General features: G+C 39.6%; 3 protein-coding genes across 3 annotated transcripts; 2 read left to right on the forward strand and 1 right to left on the reverse strand.

Moving 5' to 3' along the window:
• The first annotated feature begins 6,255 nt into the window (after positions 1-6,255).
• Positions 6,256-7,442, forward strand: LOC121972985 (RING-H2 finger protein ATL22-like). Its single transcript, XM_042524589.1, has 3 exons — positions 6,256-6,926; positions 7,000-7,143; positions 7,295-7,442. The coding sequence occupies exons 1-3, from the start codon at positions 6,256-6,258 to the stop codon at positions 7,440-7,442; spliced, it is 963 nt and encodes a 320-aa protein (XP_042380523.1).
• On the forward strand, positions 7,264-8,529 carry LOC121971921 (rust resistance kinase Lr10-like). Its single transcript, XM_042523442.1, has one exon. It carries the CDS (start codon positions 7,453-7,455, stop codon positions 8,443-8,445), a length of 993 nt encoding a protein of 330 aa, XP_042379376.1. The 5' UTR covers positions 7,264-7,452; the 3' UTR covers positions 8,446-8,529.
• A 780-nt stretch (positions 8,530-9,309) lies between these two features.
• LOC121971920 (nuclear poly(A) polymerase 1-like) lies at positions 9,310-16,158 on the reverse strand. The gene is made up of 12 exons (XM_042523441.1): positions 15,965-16,158; positions 15,363-15,542; positions 15,205-15,282; positions 15,022-15,129; positions 14,075-14,137; positions 13,741-13,902; positions 13,190-13,303; positions 12,961-13,023; positions 12,548-12,877; positions 10,903-11,067; positions 9,702-10,828; positions 9,310-9,578 (listed from the first exon to the last, which is right to left on the reverse strand). The coding sequence occupies exons 2-12, from the start codon at positions 15,474-15,476 to the stop codon at positions 9,533-9,535; spliced, it is 2,370 nt and encodes a 789-aa protein (XP_042379375.1). The 5' UTR covers positions 15,477-15,542; positions 15,965-16,158; the 3' UTR covers positions 9,310-9,532.
• Between the last annotated feature and the right edge of the window lie 2,550 nt (positions 16,159-18,708).

Below are 18,708 nucleotides of genomic sequence, written 5' to 3' on the forward strand. Positions count from 1 at the left end.
TTTGAAATAGTTATGATTCATCCAAATTGTTTAGTACTTGTGGTCCCACGGTGATTCCTTATTTACATTTTGGTTACTGGATAACCTCAGATCATGGAAGCTCATTCGAAAAAATCTAAATCCTAACATATGCATCGCATGTGTAATAAGTACTACTCTATAGCACTATGCTTAATAAAAAAAATAAATAATAATAATAATAATAATAATAATAATAAAATAAAAAAATAAGGGATAAAAAAACAGTTGTCGTGAGTGGAAACTAACAATTCACCCTTTTGAGATCGAGTTAGGTTACTGGGGAAATAAATGTCACGTTTCTCTTGATTCCGAGAAGTACCCTTTGAGACCTTGTGTAATTTAAGGAAAACGAACCAAGTGTGTGACAGGTAAGTGCCTATCACCGGGAACATTAGGAATTCAATTGTATGACAACTTAACTAGGACAGAGAATGAAAACTTGAAGAGCTTGAGCTACTTACTGCACCGAGCACAGAAGACTTATGTTTAGGCCATACTTAGGTTACTCCACAGTCATGCTTATCAGTGGAGCTAGATGATAGAGTTAGACGAATGCACTAAGGATTATGAAACACTACAAGGTTTCATAAACATGGTTTGTAGCATTTTGCTTGAGGACAACTAAAGGTTCAAGTCTGGGGGTGTGATGTGCGCAAATATTATGATCTTCTACGCATGTTTTAGCGCACATTCACGTGACTTATGCATATATATTCTTCACATGATCGCATCTTTTATCTTGTATTCATCATATCTATTGTTTTGTTCGGATATCTGCTCTTTGTTTGGTTTTATGTTGACAGGAAAGATTTTTGGAGCCTGAACGGAGGGCATTGACGCACCGGAACCAACTAGACGACACGGCCATGCAACCCTGCACGACCGTGTGGCCAAATAGGAGAGGAAGAGCACACGGTCGTGCAACCCTGCACGGTCGTGCAACCCTGCACGGTCGTGCAACCCTGCACGACCGTGCGACCACAACAGTAGCCAGTCAGCACACGGCCGTGCAACCCTGCACGACCGTGCCACCCCATGCAGAGAAGGAGACTTGCACGGCCGTGCAGCCCTGCACGGCCGTGCCCCAGGAGACAGAGCCCAAGGGTTACATGGTCGTGCAACCCTGCACGGCCGTGCAACCACGCACCGAACCGAAGAAGGGCACGGCCGTGCTGCCCTTACACGGTCGTGCCGCCGCAGCCAATTCCTAAGTCTATATAAGGGTTTTAACCCTTTTTGCAAAGGGGAGGCGAGCCGTCAAGGAGAAAAGGATCTTGGAGCAATTTTACGCCACTTTGGACCGCCGTTCAACGAACTTCCGCCACCACATCGACTCCAAAAGCTGAGAGTTGGATCCGAAGGTCACTCTTCGACACCTGATAAACATATTCCTTCTTACTTGCTGAGAATTGTATGTTTGTCTATACTATGTTTTCGGATATCTCTCTAGCATTCATGGAGTAGATCCCCTTGTTTTGGGATTAGGGAGTAGTCGTGGTACGGATTGATGTAAGACTCGAATTGTGTTTGTACTTACTGAATGAACCTTCATGCTTTGTTTTAATTGTTAATTGTTTACTTTTGATTGTGAAGAACTTGTCAGCCTCGTAAAGGATTACCACTAGATTGTACACCCGAGGGGCCCTAGTGACAGGGGTGACCCGTTCACGGACATCTAGGATAGCTCTTTGAGAGGAAGGCAAATTCTTCCCGAGGGAGCGAGAGACCAGGCTTAGCTCTACTCACCATTCTTAATTTACCAGTTAGAGTTATGTCATCAAGATTTGCCGAGATGCCCTAGTGACAGGGGTAAACCGTGACAGGACTTCTTAGGGCATTACCCTATTCTGGCTCTTGAGAATACCCACTTAGCTTCCGACAATAGCAGGAATAAGGACAGTAAGAATAAGACAAACCGAGACACGTCAATACTACCATGACGAAACCGACCCCCTAGAACTCCTCATCACCAAGTAATATTTCGACCTTGTGACTCTTGACTCTCTCCCTCGACCTTTCTTTTCCCTTAGCCTGATCAAGATCGTTGGTAGTCTAGCTAACTATAAGTGAGCGATTGCTAGTGCTTATAGCCAGTCCCTGTGGGATCGATATTTTTATTACTGACGACGAATCCGTGCACTTGCGGAAGCTTAACAGTCACCCGAACGGATTAACCGACAGTTCTCCCAGGGGATCTGACGAGATCCTCTACCCAGACACTATACCACACTGGCAATCGGGACATACAATGGATCGACTGATCCGGATGATCATCTGGATCGGTTCGACAACGAAGCCACGCTGCACCAGTATACGGACTGAGTGAAGTGCTGAATCTTCCTTATAGGGGATTGGTGGCCAGCTAGAAGGGAGTTGGATAGACGATGCCCCCAAATCGATCGCTTCTTCCTACACTTGTTAGTTACGCAGCGGAAATATAAACAAATAAGTAGAAAGCTAATCTAAATCCAAGACAAGAAATGCAAACCGCTAACACGTTCATTTACGTGGTTCGGAGATTAGGGCTCCTACTCCACGGCTGTCCGTAAGGTGGACGATCCCTCAATCCGTCGGTGGATTAGCCCCCGACAAACTCTAGCTATCTCAAACCTCTTTGTGGGTGAAGAAACCTCACTACAACACTCACAAACACTTGAGAATTAGTAGACTACTAATTAGACTTTAACCAAGTCCAATTTCGTAAACTTTAAAACTTTAACCATGCTCCCAAGGCTTGGTTATATAGGTCACAGGTAGGAAAACCCCGCCTACCAGTCGATTGCCAAAACCATCAATCGACTATCCTCTGTGGAGATTCGACCATTACATCCTAACAGTTCAATACCAGTCGACTAGTAAAAGTACCGATCGACTGCTCCATATTGGTCGAGCGAACAGAAGCATTCTGTTTGTTCCCAGTCGATTGGACAGTCGATTGCACCAGTCAACTGGTGAAAACACCAGTTGACTGCTATAGTAACTACTACAATACTGCTACAATAATTGCTACAGTGTTGCTATAGTAAAACCCTAAACCTAAGATTTTACCCTGAATATAATCTCTCATGTACTCGTACCCTCATGACTCACTTGACCCTTCATTGCAGCCTTGACCTCTAGCCTTCAAGCGTACTTCCTTTGGCTCTCGTCCCTCGGATGCATCCAAGCCCGCGGCTCGTCCCCAATGTCATTCTTCGCGTATGCCTAGAAGTCGTTTCCCTCGGCCCTTGTCCTTGCTGCCTTGTCCACGGTCCCTCGGATGCTCCATCCTTCACCGGACTCGAAGCCATCAAGCTGAGTCATATGTGTATCCTGCAAACCTGCACACTCACATACATATATCAAATAACAAGGGCGAACATAACTTAAACCCTTTTACTAAACACCAAAACACATGGTCGCACGGACCATCGGGATTACTCCAACATTCCTCACCACTCTCTCCAGATCAGCGCAGCGTTGGTTCAGAAGACTACCGGACGGATCAATACGCAGCTTTAAGGACTTCTGAGCTATTTTCTTACACCACTTCGCCAACAGCTGGCGCTATCGAAAAACGAGCGTGAATCTCTTCTCCCTAAAGCAGGGATTGAAAGAAATGCTCTGAGCGTACATACAGTGTTTCAACCAAGTGGCCATGGACATCCCCTTAGTCTCGTCCGAGACGATGATGAACGCCTTCACCCAGAGGCTCGTCAAGGGAGATTTCTTTCGATCTCTCATCAGGAAGCCGCCCAGCAACTTCGACCACGTGCTCAAGAAGACCAACAAGTATATAAATATGGAAGAAGCTCAAGCGGCCAAAAGAAAAGAGGCGTCGATTGAACCTTCGGTGCCGACCGAGCGCCGACCATCAAGCAGTCATCACCCGTCCAAAGGGCCAAGGGTCGAACGAGCGCGACCACACCAGGAGACGAGGGCACATGTCGTATAGCATGTGGTGTCCAGTCGGCCGAAGGCATCGAAGGGCAAGATGTGGACGCCGATGTTCTATTCTTTCCATCAGTCGGCGACCCACAACACGCGAGACTGACACGACCTAACACCAATCGTCAGCCGACCGGGCCCAAGGGGATACCACCGCCGATCTCCTCCGATCGATGATAAAAGCATCGATCTATAGGGCGGCGAGAGGAAGAAAGAAGAGAGCCCGAGTGGCATGGCCAACATCAGCGGAGGGATGACACCGATCCCTCCCGAATCCCGGCCGAACTAAATAGACCATCCGCTCGGAAAGAAGAAAACAAGAACAACGCTTCCCGAGGAGAGATAGGCATGATCGCCGAAAGGTCGACCGACGGTGACTCCAACAGAGCCAGAAAGTCGTACACTCAGCGGTTGGAGATTCACATCATGGGATGCACAAGGAGAATGTCGAAGGACCCTAGATCAACTTCGGCCCAGCTACTTGGAGAGAGTGGAGATTCCTCACGATGACGCGTTGATCATCCAAGCGGTAATCGCTAATTATAATTGTATTTGAGAATGATCGAGTCCAAATTCCATCGGGTGCTTCATTTCTACATGTCGTTTCAACGACCCATAGCCGTCGCCGGCTTGGAATTTGTAGGAAGCATTGCAATGCTTATATTTTGCACGCATTTCTCTCGACGGAAGAGTAACTTTCTCAAAATATTTAGTGAAAGTAGAAGACTTTAGAGGATGAAGTTCCCGAGTAATTGCATCGGTACTTTCTTGTGTTTCGGGTGTCGGATTTGGAAGATGCTCGATCTCATCATCGGTGGATTGAATGTTGGGGTCCTCCTCCCGTGGATTCATTATTTCCTTTCCCTTCCAAGCTCGAGATGACATACCTCCGCGGCCTCCTTCCATTGTAATTGAAATTAGAAACGAAAGTGTATAGAGAATACGAAATTGATATTAAGAGTAGAGAAGATGTGTGTGAAAATGATGAAATAAGCTTTCTATTTATAGAATTTTGATAGTAACGGACACTTAATCATAGTCATTGATCAAAAAATGGTCCAATAATCCTAACCGTTGAAAAAATACCCAAAAAAACCTCCACACCCTCTCCCAACGACTATGAACCGCTAGTTTACCGGCGGTTCCAACGGCTATGAATCGCCGGTTAACCAACAGTTCAAACTGGTCAAAAAAAAAAAAAAAATCAAATGTTGAACCGTCGAGCCGAACCGACGGTTCACCGATTTTGCACCAACGGAATCAGAACCGGCCCGGCAACTTACCGCACCGGTTCCAATTCAACCCGATTACTGGCCCGAGCCGGGTCCGGGCCAGACCCAACCCGGGGTCGGGTCTAATTCGCCTTGACCCCCTTCTAACTCTCTTCCTTTGAGCGTAAAATATTAATAGAATGTAGGCCTCCTAATCTTAGTCGGACAGTCAACCACTCCTTCACCGTCGACTCATCGTTCCGTATTAATTAGATATAAATACGAGATGGCCAATAAATTTTAGATGAAAATGTTAGATGAAATATTAAATTCTTATTATATTTTTTATTTGATTTGGTAAAAACCAAATGTCTGTTTTAATTTGGGATTGCATAAGCGAGAAGGATATTTTTTGAAAGAAATATATATACCATCTGGTTAAAATGCAAAGTATGATATTTGATTTTGAAAATTATGATTACAAATGGTGTTACAGAGTATTATAATATATATCCACATAATTCTTTGAACAATGTTAATGAACAGATTTTATATTAAAAAACTTTTAAAATAAAAAAAAATGTATATTTTGAATATAAAGAATAAAAATAAATAAATGTATTATTAAAAATCAATGTGACTTTATGTTCATAAAAAGAAAATGTTAATATAATATAAGCTACGTGTATATATGAATAGAAAATGAAGATGAAAAATGGAAGCGGATGATTGGGACGACATAAACACCTTGAAGTTGATGGTCAGAAATTAACTTGTGCTTGTGGTGTGAAAGCCGAAAGGGGATGGATGACATGAACACCTTGAAGTTGATGGTCAGAAATTAACTTGTGCTTGGGGGACGACATAAACACCTTGAAGTTGACGATATATACTCAAAGAATTGCCGGCAAATTAAATTGGTCGAAGTTTAATTCTATTGTAATTTTATCGTACTTTTCTTTCTTTTCCCATTTCGTTTAAGTCATATTTTCTCACTTGTAGTAGCAAATCTTATTAATCCTTGGCTTAATTTGAGTTCCTAGCTCCTCTACCTCTGCAATTAACAACTAGCTCATTGATCGATCGAGTTAGATCGATGGCGATATCAATTCCCTCCACGCTGCTCTCTGCTCCTCTGCTCCTTCTCCTTCTCCTCTGCCATGCTGCGTTACTACTCGGCAAGTCTCATAATTGCCCTCCTTCTTCCTGCGGCGACATTCACATACGATCTCCGTTCCGGCTAATCGGCGACCCTGACGGATGCGGCGACAGACGCTTCGAACTCGTCTGCGAGGGAAACCGCGCAGTCTATAGTGACTCCCATTCTGAGAAATACTTGGTCACGAAAATCTCGTATAAAAGCAGGAAGCTCCGGCTCATGTACACTGGTTTCTCGTCCGACGCCAATTGCCTTCATCTTCCCGACCATTCTTTCAAGAGCAATACATTTCATATTATGGGCCATCGGTGTCACCAACAACACAGGATTTTATGGGCCAGTTTCATGAACTGCACGCGGGAGGTAGAAAGTCAGGAGTATGTGGCGGTCCCTAATTGCCTTCGCGGCAGCAGCTCGACTACGTACGTCGTCGTCGTTAACGACAACTCGTATAATAATCCCAAGAACTCATGTAGCATCTTAACCACCGTGCCAGTCGAGAAGTCGCTGAGTCCAGGTGATCACGACGTCTTTAAACTCCTACGGAAGGGATTCGTGGTACACTGGACTCCAAGACACCCGGTGAAATTCTGTTGGGAAGATAACAAGTAATTAATTAATTAGGATTGTACCTTAATTCTTTATTTCATCAATTCAATTTTCACGTACGTGTGAATGCAGGAACATTCTGGCAACTCTTGGAGGTCCTAGTCTCGTTTACAAGATTGTCAATGCCATCTCTTTCGGCCTTCAATTCCTGTCCTGCGTATGCAATAATAAGGCCTTAACGGTCGTTCTTGATGTACTACTCGCCCCTGTTTTGCGGTATCTCATTCTTGCCTCACTAGGTGAATGAGAGACAATATAATTAATTCAGCAAATGATCATCTATTGCTTTTATATATATCGTCATTCAATTAATTGAACTATACATGATCTAATCGCTCTACGTTAATTTTGCCGATATTAATTGTAGTGGCCAGATTAATATTGGCACCTCTATGTGTCTTTGGATTCCTCCTACTCAATTGCTGGAGGAGAAGCAGGGCACCCGAGGACGCCGTCGAGAAGTTCCTTCGCAACCAACAGCAATCTCTTTCGCCCACGCGCTACGCCTACAGTGACATCGTCGCCATGACCGGCCACTTCAGGGAAAAGCTAGGCCAAGGCGGCTTCGGCGCCGTCTTCAAGGGCCACATCATGGGAACATACCCTGTCGCCGTTAAGCTCCTGGGCGGATCCAACTTCCACGGCCAAGATTTCATCAACGAGGTGGCCACCATCGGAAGAATCCACCACCTGAACGTCGTGCGCCTTCTCGGGTTTTGCTCGGAGGGATCGAAGCGGGCGCTGGTCTACGAGTTCATGCCCAACGGATCGCTCGACAGGTATATTTTCTCCTCCCAATCCAATCGCAGTGGGGCATGCAGCAGTAGACGCCGCCTTAGTCCGCGCAAGCTCAACGAGATTGCCTTGGGCGTGGCCAGAGGCATCAACTACCTCCACACCGGATGCCACATGCAGATCTTGCACTTCGACATCAAGCCGCACAACGTTCTCCTCGATCACAATTTCACCCCCAAGGTTTCAGATTTCGGACTGGCAAAGCTCTGCCCCAAGGATTGCAGCCTAGTCTCTGTGAGTGCCGCAAGGGGGACGATAGGTTATATAGCACCCGAGTTGATCTCTAGAAGCTTTGGGTCCATATCGTACAAGTCCGATGTGTATAGTTTTGGGATGTTGCTCCTGGAGATGGCTGGGAGGAGGAGGAATGTGGATCAAAGAGCAGAGAATTCGAGCCAAATTTATTACCCTTCGTGGATTTATGATCAACTGGTGCGACTACAGGAGCTAGGAGGAGCAGAGGCTGATGATATTAACGTGGAAATTGATGAAATCGAGAGAAAGTTGTCCATGGTGGGACTCTGGTGCATACAGATGAAATCATGTGATCGTCCCTCCATGAGTGAGGTTGTGGAGATGCTGGAAGGAGATACAAATAGCTTCGACATGCCACCCAAGCCATTCTTTTCCTCCCCAGACACACAATCGGATTTCATAATGGTGTCGTGTATGCAGCAGTCATCTTCTATAGGGTTGTTTGGTATCTCAGAGAGAGAACGATGATCTTTCAGGACTTGAATAGCATGATAAATTAGTTCGGATAGATATAATATGTTTTCATGTATATTCATTATGTACTCAACAGGCTTGCGCATCCTTATTGTACATAGTCTTGTTCTACCTTGCAAAGATTATTTTTACGACTCAAATTCATAATCACAAAATCACACAGTAGTAATATTACTATTACGCTAGAGCTCCCCTTCAAGTTTGAAACAATCACACAAGAAAATTTGAGAACTATGATATTTGGAAGCGGTGGGTGGCTTAACAATTTGACTCAAAAATCATTTGATTTAATTTGTTAAAAACATTAAGTAGGAAATATTTTTATAACTTTGACATGTAGGATTTCACTTGGTAAAAAAAAATGATCTTGGATCATGGAGGTTGAAACAAGTCCAATGGTACTTGGTTTGATGTTAGTGAAGGGCATTTGATTTGCATGGACTCAGGCATGCCTAGTTTGAGAGAATTTTTTGATAGTCACATCTAAAAAAATTTTCTTTATTTGTACGATAAGCTTCTACCAGTTGATAAACTCAATGGAGGAGCAATGAAGAATATCAAGGAACTAATGTTTCCATTAAAATAATGTTTGGACATAGACTCTTTTTTCTATAATCATCTGTAAGAAATCATCAAATCCAAGATGGATATACCAATTTGCTTTGGAAGAATTGAATTGCGCCATCAAGAGCAACAATAACATGGCACTAAACTCAAACAGCAACAGTGTCCGAATTGTATGACCTAAATTATTCAAGGTATGTAATGTGATTCACAATATGCTGCATAACAGGTGGGCACAAACTATCATATATTTGATCTTTAAGTTGAAGGGTCGCTGAGCATTAGGCAAATAAGTGAATAGAAATGTGTAAGATTTAAACTTAAAATTGCACATTGATAAAAGTTTTACAAGTTATGGGAGCCAATTAAGGCTCGACGACATAGCATCGGAACAAAGAATCAACTTTTATCAGACATCATGTCGACAAAAGTGTCTTCATTTACTACCCATCTTTAGTTGGAAGCAGCATGGAGCTTGTGATCGGAAATGGATCTTAGACTTGCCTTCGGAGTAAAATCACGATGTTTTTCCATTAGATTTAACCACAGTGGATAACCTCAACCTGCATGAGGTTACAGATAAAAGAAGCTTCACATTATATAATACAAGCAACAACAGACAAGGCTAATTGACCGCTTCTAATTATAATGGTGTGCATTTGACATATGATTGGCAAGAACAATACCTTAAGGGCTTGCGTTGGGTATTGGCAGTCATCACAGGAGTCCACGCCAAAGATGGTGCAGAGAGTTCTTCAGTGCTTCCGTTCTGTGTGTTATTTCCGCCAGACATTCCATCTTGGGTCACTGTTGTACCAGAATGAGATGGTTCCACAGAACAACCCGCAGCAGGAGCAGATAGTTCTTTTGCCGAAGATGGAGCAGAAGGTTCTATGGTGCTGCCATCCTGTGTGTTACTGCCGCTGTATATTCCTGCTTGAGTCACAGTTCGATCAGCATTAGAAGGTTGATCTGAGCACTGTGATTCAAAATATTCAAGCTCATCCAAACCCTCAGGTAGAGCTGCAAGGTTGCCAGGCTCCACACTAGTTAGTTTGTTAATTGCCAATGCCTCTGCCTCCTTTGAGCACAGAGATTGTTGAGTGATGCCAAATGTAGCAGCAGCAGCTGAAGTTTCAGGCTTTGTTAGTGGTTTAGCCGTCTGAAGCTTCATACCAATAGGATTGCTATAGGTACTGCCTTCCATGCATCTTCTCTTCCTTGAATCATCAGGCATATAGGTGACCCCGTTACAAGAGTCTGGAAATTCAGTTTCAGTTGCCTTCAAAGAAGAATCAGCCACTTGGTTTATTTTAGTACCATTCTCCTCTGTTGTATCGTCTACCTTTCTCTTTTTTGATTTTGATTCAATGGAACCAGTAGACGCAAGTTCATCCAGCTGTTTTGTATCAGTACATTTGTCAGCCACGTTGGTCATAGCCTCAGCAGCCTTTCCAGCCTGAACTCTATTTGAAGCCCTACCTCTAGAAATGTCATGACCCTCCAAACCTGCAACTACTTTAGAAGGGCGAGAAGGCCGTACACCACCAGGGAAAACAAATGATGGAACATTTCTTCGTTTTATGTGGGTAACTCGAATCTCCATTCCAGGTTTCCACGAGGTATACATGCCTACGGAATGCTTAAACTCTTCCACAGTTGCCCTTATGTCAAATTGCTCGCCTTCTTGTACGGGTACTCCTTGTTTTCTCTGAAGGCCCATGAAGTAACAACAATGAAATGATCTAGACTTGTCTGAAAAATCACGTGGACAAGGGTGGCACTGAAGCATGCCAAACGTATGTCTTTCAATCTGCAAAAGAAGTTCCAATTTGTTAACAACAGTTTGATGACCAAGTAACTCAATAAAGTTCACTTTAGTACTACCTTTAGGGTCAGTGTGCGAAGACGTGATTCTACCCAACCTTTCCAGTTCCTAAGGTCAGATTCATTTCCAGCGGTTATGTCAATCTCGAGATAATTCTTGTAGGCTTCAAAAAACGGATAAGGCTCAAATAGACTATCCCAGTCAGCTTTGCTAGTCTCCATTGCCTGCCACATTGTCCACCATAAGGCACTTTGAAGAGAGAAAATTTGTGAAGAAGATTGGTTATGACATGGATATGGCCAAATATTTACAATAAAAAATTGGATAAGAATTTCTGATAAGCTAAAATATTTCTGAAATAATTCATCATCAAGCCTTATTTGTTCTAATTATTTGACATTGTGTACATGAATTTTATGCCTATATTAATCTATGCAAGGGTATTTCACTAGAAATATTTAAATCGAATAAATTATTATTAATTATATAAATAAAATAATTTTTTTATTACGTTGATATCTACTTTGGTGCCCCTCACATCCTAGCACCTTTCACTTCACTCTAATCCATTCTATTCGTTTAAATGTAAATTTAATATTCACATTTAAACAAGTCAACACCATTTTAAGATATTTCCTCTCATTTAATCATTCTAGATTTGCACCTAATTATTCATAAACATTAGTGTTTTTTATTTTATTTTATCATTCCTAGTAACTCCACAAATCCATCATAGTATTCTCATATCTACTACATTATCTTTCTGTACATCCTACTTTCTGCTAGTGCAACACTCTAATTCATAAAATATGGCATGTGGTAGTACAGCCTTATAAAATCTTCCATTTAGCCAAAAAGACACATGACAATGAGACAACACCCCGAGAGACTCCATTTTTGACCAATCATCCTTTATATATCTCAATTAAAATTCATTTCTGTGTTGAATAAAAAAGGCAGCCCGGTTTATAGATTATTTTCTTACCATTAAACTACATTTAACATATTCAGTTTTAGTTCTACTTATCATATAACATTTTATAGTTACTAAAGTTTTTCACCACAATTTATGCTTTGAATTTATTCCAATTACTCTCATCAATTAATATAATATAATATAATATAATTTGTAAATAGTGTACACTGAGGTTTACCTTGGATTTGATTGGTTAGCGCATCTACTACTATCATAAAAAGATGGGCATTTGAAGTAACAACTTGATGTAGACCTACAACTATAGAAAATTCATTTTAAGTAACACAATTTAACAACATTATCGTGTTGATAGTGGTGATATGTTTAGGCAATTTAAACATGGGTTGTTTGAGCTTAACCCATCCGGGTTTGGGACTCACATTAGTAGTTTTTTTTGAATCTATCAATGTTTAAAATTTCTTACAGAGCATCACACTTTGTAACTAAATTTCCCACTGAGAGGAATTAGATATATTATTCTGAACCCTTTTCGGAAACTACCACACTGCTCTTAGTGATAGTATGCTACTAAAAAGAAAAGGCAAACATGAGTATAAAATCTCATGAATGATGCATCCATATGTCATAATAAACTATCAATATGCTATAATAGACTATGAATTTTTTAAATTCAAACTTAGACTTGTAAACAACATAATGCAAATTTAAATGCTAGAAATGATTATCATATTGGGAACAGTACAAGAAAATAATATAACATAATGTACCTCACATATCTGATTTCCACGCTGAAATTCTTCCAACATGACCCGCAATGTGCTTGATGATACATTGTAGCTAGAATTCATACAGGGATATGCAGGTGTTATTATGGGCATTTGGTGATGTCTATCTCTGAAATTTCGTCTGGGATCCCAGATAGGAAGTCCAAGAGTACCCTCTTGAATCTCACAAAGCATCACAGGGTTTGGCCAACGCCATTGGGTGTAGACACGAAAAAAGCGCGATACTAGCATGCTTGGCAGTGCATTGGGGTATAATTGGCATATTCGAGCAACAAGTAATGCCCAATTTATACCACCAAGGAACCCTGCAACCTGATAAAAATGAAGGAAAAGCAATGAGGAAAAACTCTTCATGTGACAAAGGAAGAAATCTATGTAAAATATGAAAACCATACATTCGAATATACTCCACGTCTCTTTGCCCAAAACCTCATGCAGCGCAAAGTTGTGCGAAAGTTCTAGAGAAAACAAATTTAAACTATTAAAGTGTTCAAAGTTTACTAAATTGAATAGAACTGCAACATAGGGGGTGAGGGAACAAAAGAACATTGCACATTGTGCCATTGCACATTCTCCTTGCAGGTTCGTGATATCAAAATACAAGGGACTGTGGTAACAAGATACCTGAATATTTGGCACCAAGTGTAAAATTTGATCCGTGACTCTACACCCATTCAAACTGCGAACAGTCTGCTCATCAGCATTTTGTAATATGGAGTCCTGTGAGATATCTAGGTCCTGACAAGCATAGAAATGAGAGATTGTAAAGCAATCAAATGCATTGCAGTGTTATAAAAGCACATCGATTCAAGTTTAGTAATTCTGGAAAAAAGGAAATACCATATCAATAAGCATTCAATCAACATAAGAGCCACAGTAGGATCACACACGGTGAAATGCAACATACAACATAGTTTTATTTTACTAGTAAATATGTACACTCTTTAATACCAAACTGAATTCACAATTATAACCCACTAAAAACTTAAAACGAATTTATGATGGCCAAGAAGACATGAAGAATTACTTTCTAAACCAACAAAGGAAATGTTTGATGCCAAAAAAGTGAATCTTCTTCACACTGGTGATTTAACATATTTAAGTTCAAAACATTTAAAATTACAAACTGAACCAACTTTCCCAGTAAAGAGGGAGAGGGGAAAAAGAGAGCATACTTCAGGTATGACCCAAAGTGTTAGCTTAGCATATAGAAGATCTATGGAAACTCCATTGAGCTTGAACCTCATTACAGGGACATGAGCATCTGGAACAGGTTGCAGTTCTGTCACTTCCGGCATCTCAGACAACATATTATGCAGTTCTGTGAAGAAATCTTCCTGCATAAGCATTCAAAAAATAGATTGCAGATATAAATGCTTATTTCAAACCATCGTCATCAAAGTTGTGCTTGAGGAAGGCTATATGAATATTATTCCTCCAGTATATTGCATGTTAAATGCTTAAGTCAAATAAAGTAGAAAAAACGAACAATGTCTATATCTATCTTACTTCTCTAGTAGCATGCCTTGGACCCACACACAAAGTGTCTATATCAGCGCCAGGACCATGCACCTAAGATTAAAAAAAAAGAGAGTATAGATAACACTAAACATTAAAGAATTGGCACAAAGTCAGAAAATTTCAGATGCTCAAATAATTTTTGATAAACAAACTGTACAAGTACATTTTGACCCTTAACCACTCATTATCAATCAATACCAAAATAAAAATAAAAAACTCACAAAACATATGAATCATTCATAATAATTCCTCATATCCTACCAGATAAAATGATTCTCAAAATGTTGTGTAGCTAGAGTGGAGTTATAATCTGATGAAAATTCAGCATTCATGATTAGCATGTGGCCAAAAGTGCCATAAACTAGCAATTTTTTAGGGAAATACAAATTTGCAGTCCTAACTGGAGTATAATTTGATCAATAAAAACTACAAACCTAAAGAATCAGTTGCTAGCCTCTGTCAGTCAATATGCGTCGCACTTTTAATAAGAATGGGCAATAAACATTGCACATGGCGCTCCACATAACGAAGTGTGTAACCAGAAAATTGGGCATTAGAGAGGTTGACAGTTACAATGCCTTAATACAGAGACAATCTTGTCAATAATGATGTCTCAAGCCAACTCAAAAAAATGAAATAACAGAAATAAGTTTCAACTACCTAGGATCAGTTTCATTATCATTACTAGTCATTGAGCTGTGTATTATGGTATGTTTCTATGGGTTTGAGAAAGAACCAACGTTGTAACACAGTAGAAACAACGAAGAAGTATGCATCTTATTATATTGTCAAGATCACAAAGCATGCCATTTCACATTTTATCAAGTTAACAATTTGTCATGTAAGTATTCAGATTAGTTCAACACTTGGATGTAATTTCCTATTCACGCCTCCAATATGTCTATAATTTGTGGACAAAGGAAAGATTTGAATACCCCAAGTCGGTAAGACCCAAAAGTAAATATCTTCGCGTTTGCCTCTTGGACAAACTGCTCATTGAATCCCTTGGCCCTGCTAACTTTCTTTATCCAGAGCTTTACAATCTGTTGTAAAACCCCATACATCATTACCAGCAAAAGACATAAAATGTGTAAAGATATCAGTAATAGATTGCCAACCTGATCCAATCTTCCCAGAACCTCTTCTCTGGAGACAGCTTCTTCCTGGATTTCATACAACCCAGCATCCTCAAGAAACTAATACAAAGATAATAAATATTACAACGCATTCATTGACAACAAGGTTAAGGGAAATCATCCTGTTTACAGGGTTGAACCTTTTCCAGCTCCTGGGTCTTGTTGATATCATACTCCGTTGGCCCACTCCATGATATTGGCTCGGTGACCCCAAGGTAACCGTTAGTCCGTTTAGTGACTCCAGAGCTCTCCATGGGTGATAAACAACCCTTGCTTGCCAAAAAGATCTGATTTTTTTATATTTCTGATATGTACCCAGGCTGATCAATAGAATTACTAAACCAAATCAAAATCCTACACCTCCGGCTTCAATTACAAGAGGAAAAAACTGATTTTTTAAAATATCTTTATAAATCCTAAATTTCAAACAATGAGCATCAACTGATGAAGGATACGAAGAGGAAGAAAGAAAGGACCGAAAAAAAAAACTGTAACACCATGAAATGACTAGTTACAAATACAAAGAGGAAAATAATCCATCCAGTTCAAACGGGAGGCTTGATTTTACATAAAGATCTCATAGCCAAAGCACGACAATGCACCCAAAAGTAAATAACCACCAACAGACATTCCGAACACCCTCTCTTCGCTCCGCTCTATCTCTTATAAACGAGATAACAATCCGAACCAAATCCCAGACAATCGAAGAAAATAGGGCAGATCCTCCAAGAGAAAAACTTGCCGCGATCGCGCTGCCTCTTGCACCCTTGCTCAGCCTCGCCGATGAGAATATCCAGCGATGCCGATCTCGTCTTCCCAGTATCAAATCGAAGGATAAGAGGGATCAACGAGAAAGCCCTAGCGAATTGGGGTGGACGGTTCGGAGAGCCTTGTAAAGAACAAGAAACTTCGCGGCCACTGCTCGAACCCAACTCGAGTTACTTATACTACTCAACGGAAACGATTGGCTAGATCCGTAGGCACCAATTTAACGAGTTGCTGCACCTACTGATTCAATCCTACCAACAATATACCCACCTTTCTTGCGTCGATAGTTTTGAAAGGGCCCAGTTACCCAATGGCGTAGGTTGTTGGGGACGTGGAGAAAATCTAACCTAATTTGTTTAATACAATTTCTATAATTGGATTTTAAATTAAGACGGAAATAAATGATAGATTCTCAAATGTGACTTAATAGTTTAATATTTTTTAAAATTATAAACTAAATTAATATTTGCTTATTTTAAATTTGTCCTTTCTATTCTCCTATTTTAGTTAATTCTTTTATTCTTCGAATTTTCTTCCCTTTTTATTTAACTTCTTCACTGGTCTGTCACGTGATTAGGGCACACGACGACAGGCATGCCGGAAAAGCGGGAGAGAGACGTAACTGATCGTTGTCGGAGTTGTAACGGATACACTTGAGGGCCCATTTTGTTTAATTTGTAACGGATCTTTAATTTTGCTGGCCCAAATCCATCTTTCATCTTCTATCTTTTATACCAAGATTCATGTATTCCGAAACTTTAGGTCAAAATTTTTTTCATCTATCTTATCGATTCAGACTTTCTTTCTTTCTTCAAATTATCATAGGTTATTAAGATATATTCTCTTTTGGATTCATATCTTTGATATAGTTTCTTTCTAAATTGATTTGATTATCTTTATCTTTTGCACTTAAATTTCTATCTATTTTGTTTATTTTTTAATACTTAGCCCATCTAATTTGCTTTTTTGTTAGCCCAAAAACACATAGATAAAGAACAAAATTGTGATTTTCAGGGAAAAAAAAGGGAAAAAATTAAGAGGGCTGAAATTTTGAAAAAAAAAAATGATAAACAAAGGAAGTAAAAGAAAAGAAGCAACCAAAGGGTTATAAAAATAGATTTTGTTATTCTATACTTGCATTTACTATTCTTTATTTTTGAATTTTACATTTTATATAAAGTTTTGCCTAGATTTAATTATGACACTCCTAACTTAAATTTTGATAAATTTTTCTTTCAGATTTTTTTTTCCAAATATCTTTATCTTTTGATTCCGCATTCTCATAAGTTTTGTCTAGATTTTATTCTAGCACTTGTTTAGATTAAGTTATGGCAAATTCTCTTTCATCTCTTATTTTAAGTGTCTTTATCTTTCAATTATGCATTCTTATAAATTTTACTTAGATTCAATTTTGGCATGCCTAGATTCAATTCTAATAAATTTTCTTTCAACACTTAATTCGCTATCAGTTCTATAATTTGCATTCTTCTTCAATTCCTATCTTTTATCCTAATACCCTTGAGAATTTTTAATTAGTCAAAGAAGGCTTACAAGAAATTACCTCAATTCTAAGTTCTTTAAAGAGCTAACCTTAGTGAGTTGAGTGATTGAGTGACAACAGATTACTTTAATAGCGATAAGTGGAGAGAAAGCAAGACCTAAAGAATCACTTTATCAACGTACCTTGAGATAATACTTAGAACATATAGGATCAGATTTAGTCATATCATTAATATATTAGAGACACAAGATGCTATAATTACTGGATTGTAAAATAGCTAAGTTGGTAGAGTTTCAGTTCCTACACGAAGTGTTAAACAATATAACCATACTGATAATGTTGATTCTAAAGATATTGATGATAGAGCTTCTAGTGACAGATCTAGTAATACTACAATTGGTGGTAGAAGAGGAAGGATGAATGATTATGTTGATAGAAACATGGAAAATATCCAGACGAAGATTTCTTCATTTCAAAGAAAAAGTGATTCAGATGTATATTTAAAGTAAATAAGAAAGTGAAATTAGTGTTTGATTGCCACAATTATTCTGGAGAAAAGAAAGTAAAACTTACTATTATTGAGTTTATTAATTATGTTATTATGTGGTGGGATTCAATTATTCTAATCAACAGAAAAAAACCAAGAGAGACTCGTTGACACTCAGGAGAAGATGAAATCTATTATGAGAAAGAGGTTCATTTCATCACATTACTATCGATATATGTACCAACGGCTACAAGGTCTAACCTAAGGGTCTAGCCTATGGAGGAATACCACAAAGAGATGGAGATTGCCATGATTTGAACTAATGTGGAGGAGGACTGAGAAACAACCATGACACAATTTTTACAAGGTTTGAATCCAGAAATTTCAAATGTAGTGGAGTTGCAACATTATGTGGAGCTTAAAGATATGATGCATATGTCGTTGAAAGTCAAAAGGCAACTCAAAAGGAATGGTTCAATCAAGCATGGGCAGAGTTCTAATTCATCCACTTGGAAATTTAGTTGATACAAAAAAGATGATGAAGTTGCATCAAAGAGTAAGACCAAGTTTTCTAAGAATAAAGATGCAAGTTATATATTTTTCAAAGATAAAGAACTTATCCAATCTTCAAGAAATAGATATATAAATGCTTTTAAGTATTTGGAAAGATGACATATTGTACCGCAATATCCAAACAAGAGAGTAATGATTTTGAGAGAAAATGGGATAT

Source organism: Zingiber officinale, chromosome 4A (genome assembly GCF_018446385.1).
Source record: "Zingiber officinale cultivar Zhangliang chromosome 4A, Zo_v1.1, whole genome shotgun sequence".
NCBI lineage: Eukaryota > Viridiplantae > Streptophyta > Magnoliopsida > Zingiberales > Zingiberaceae > Zingiber > Zingiber officinale.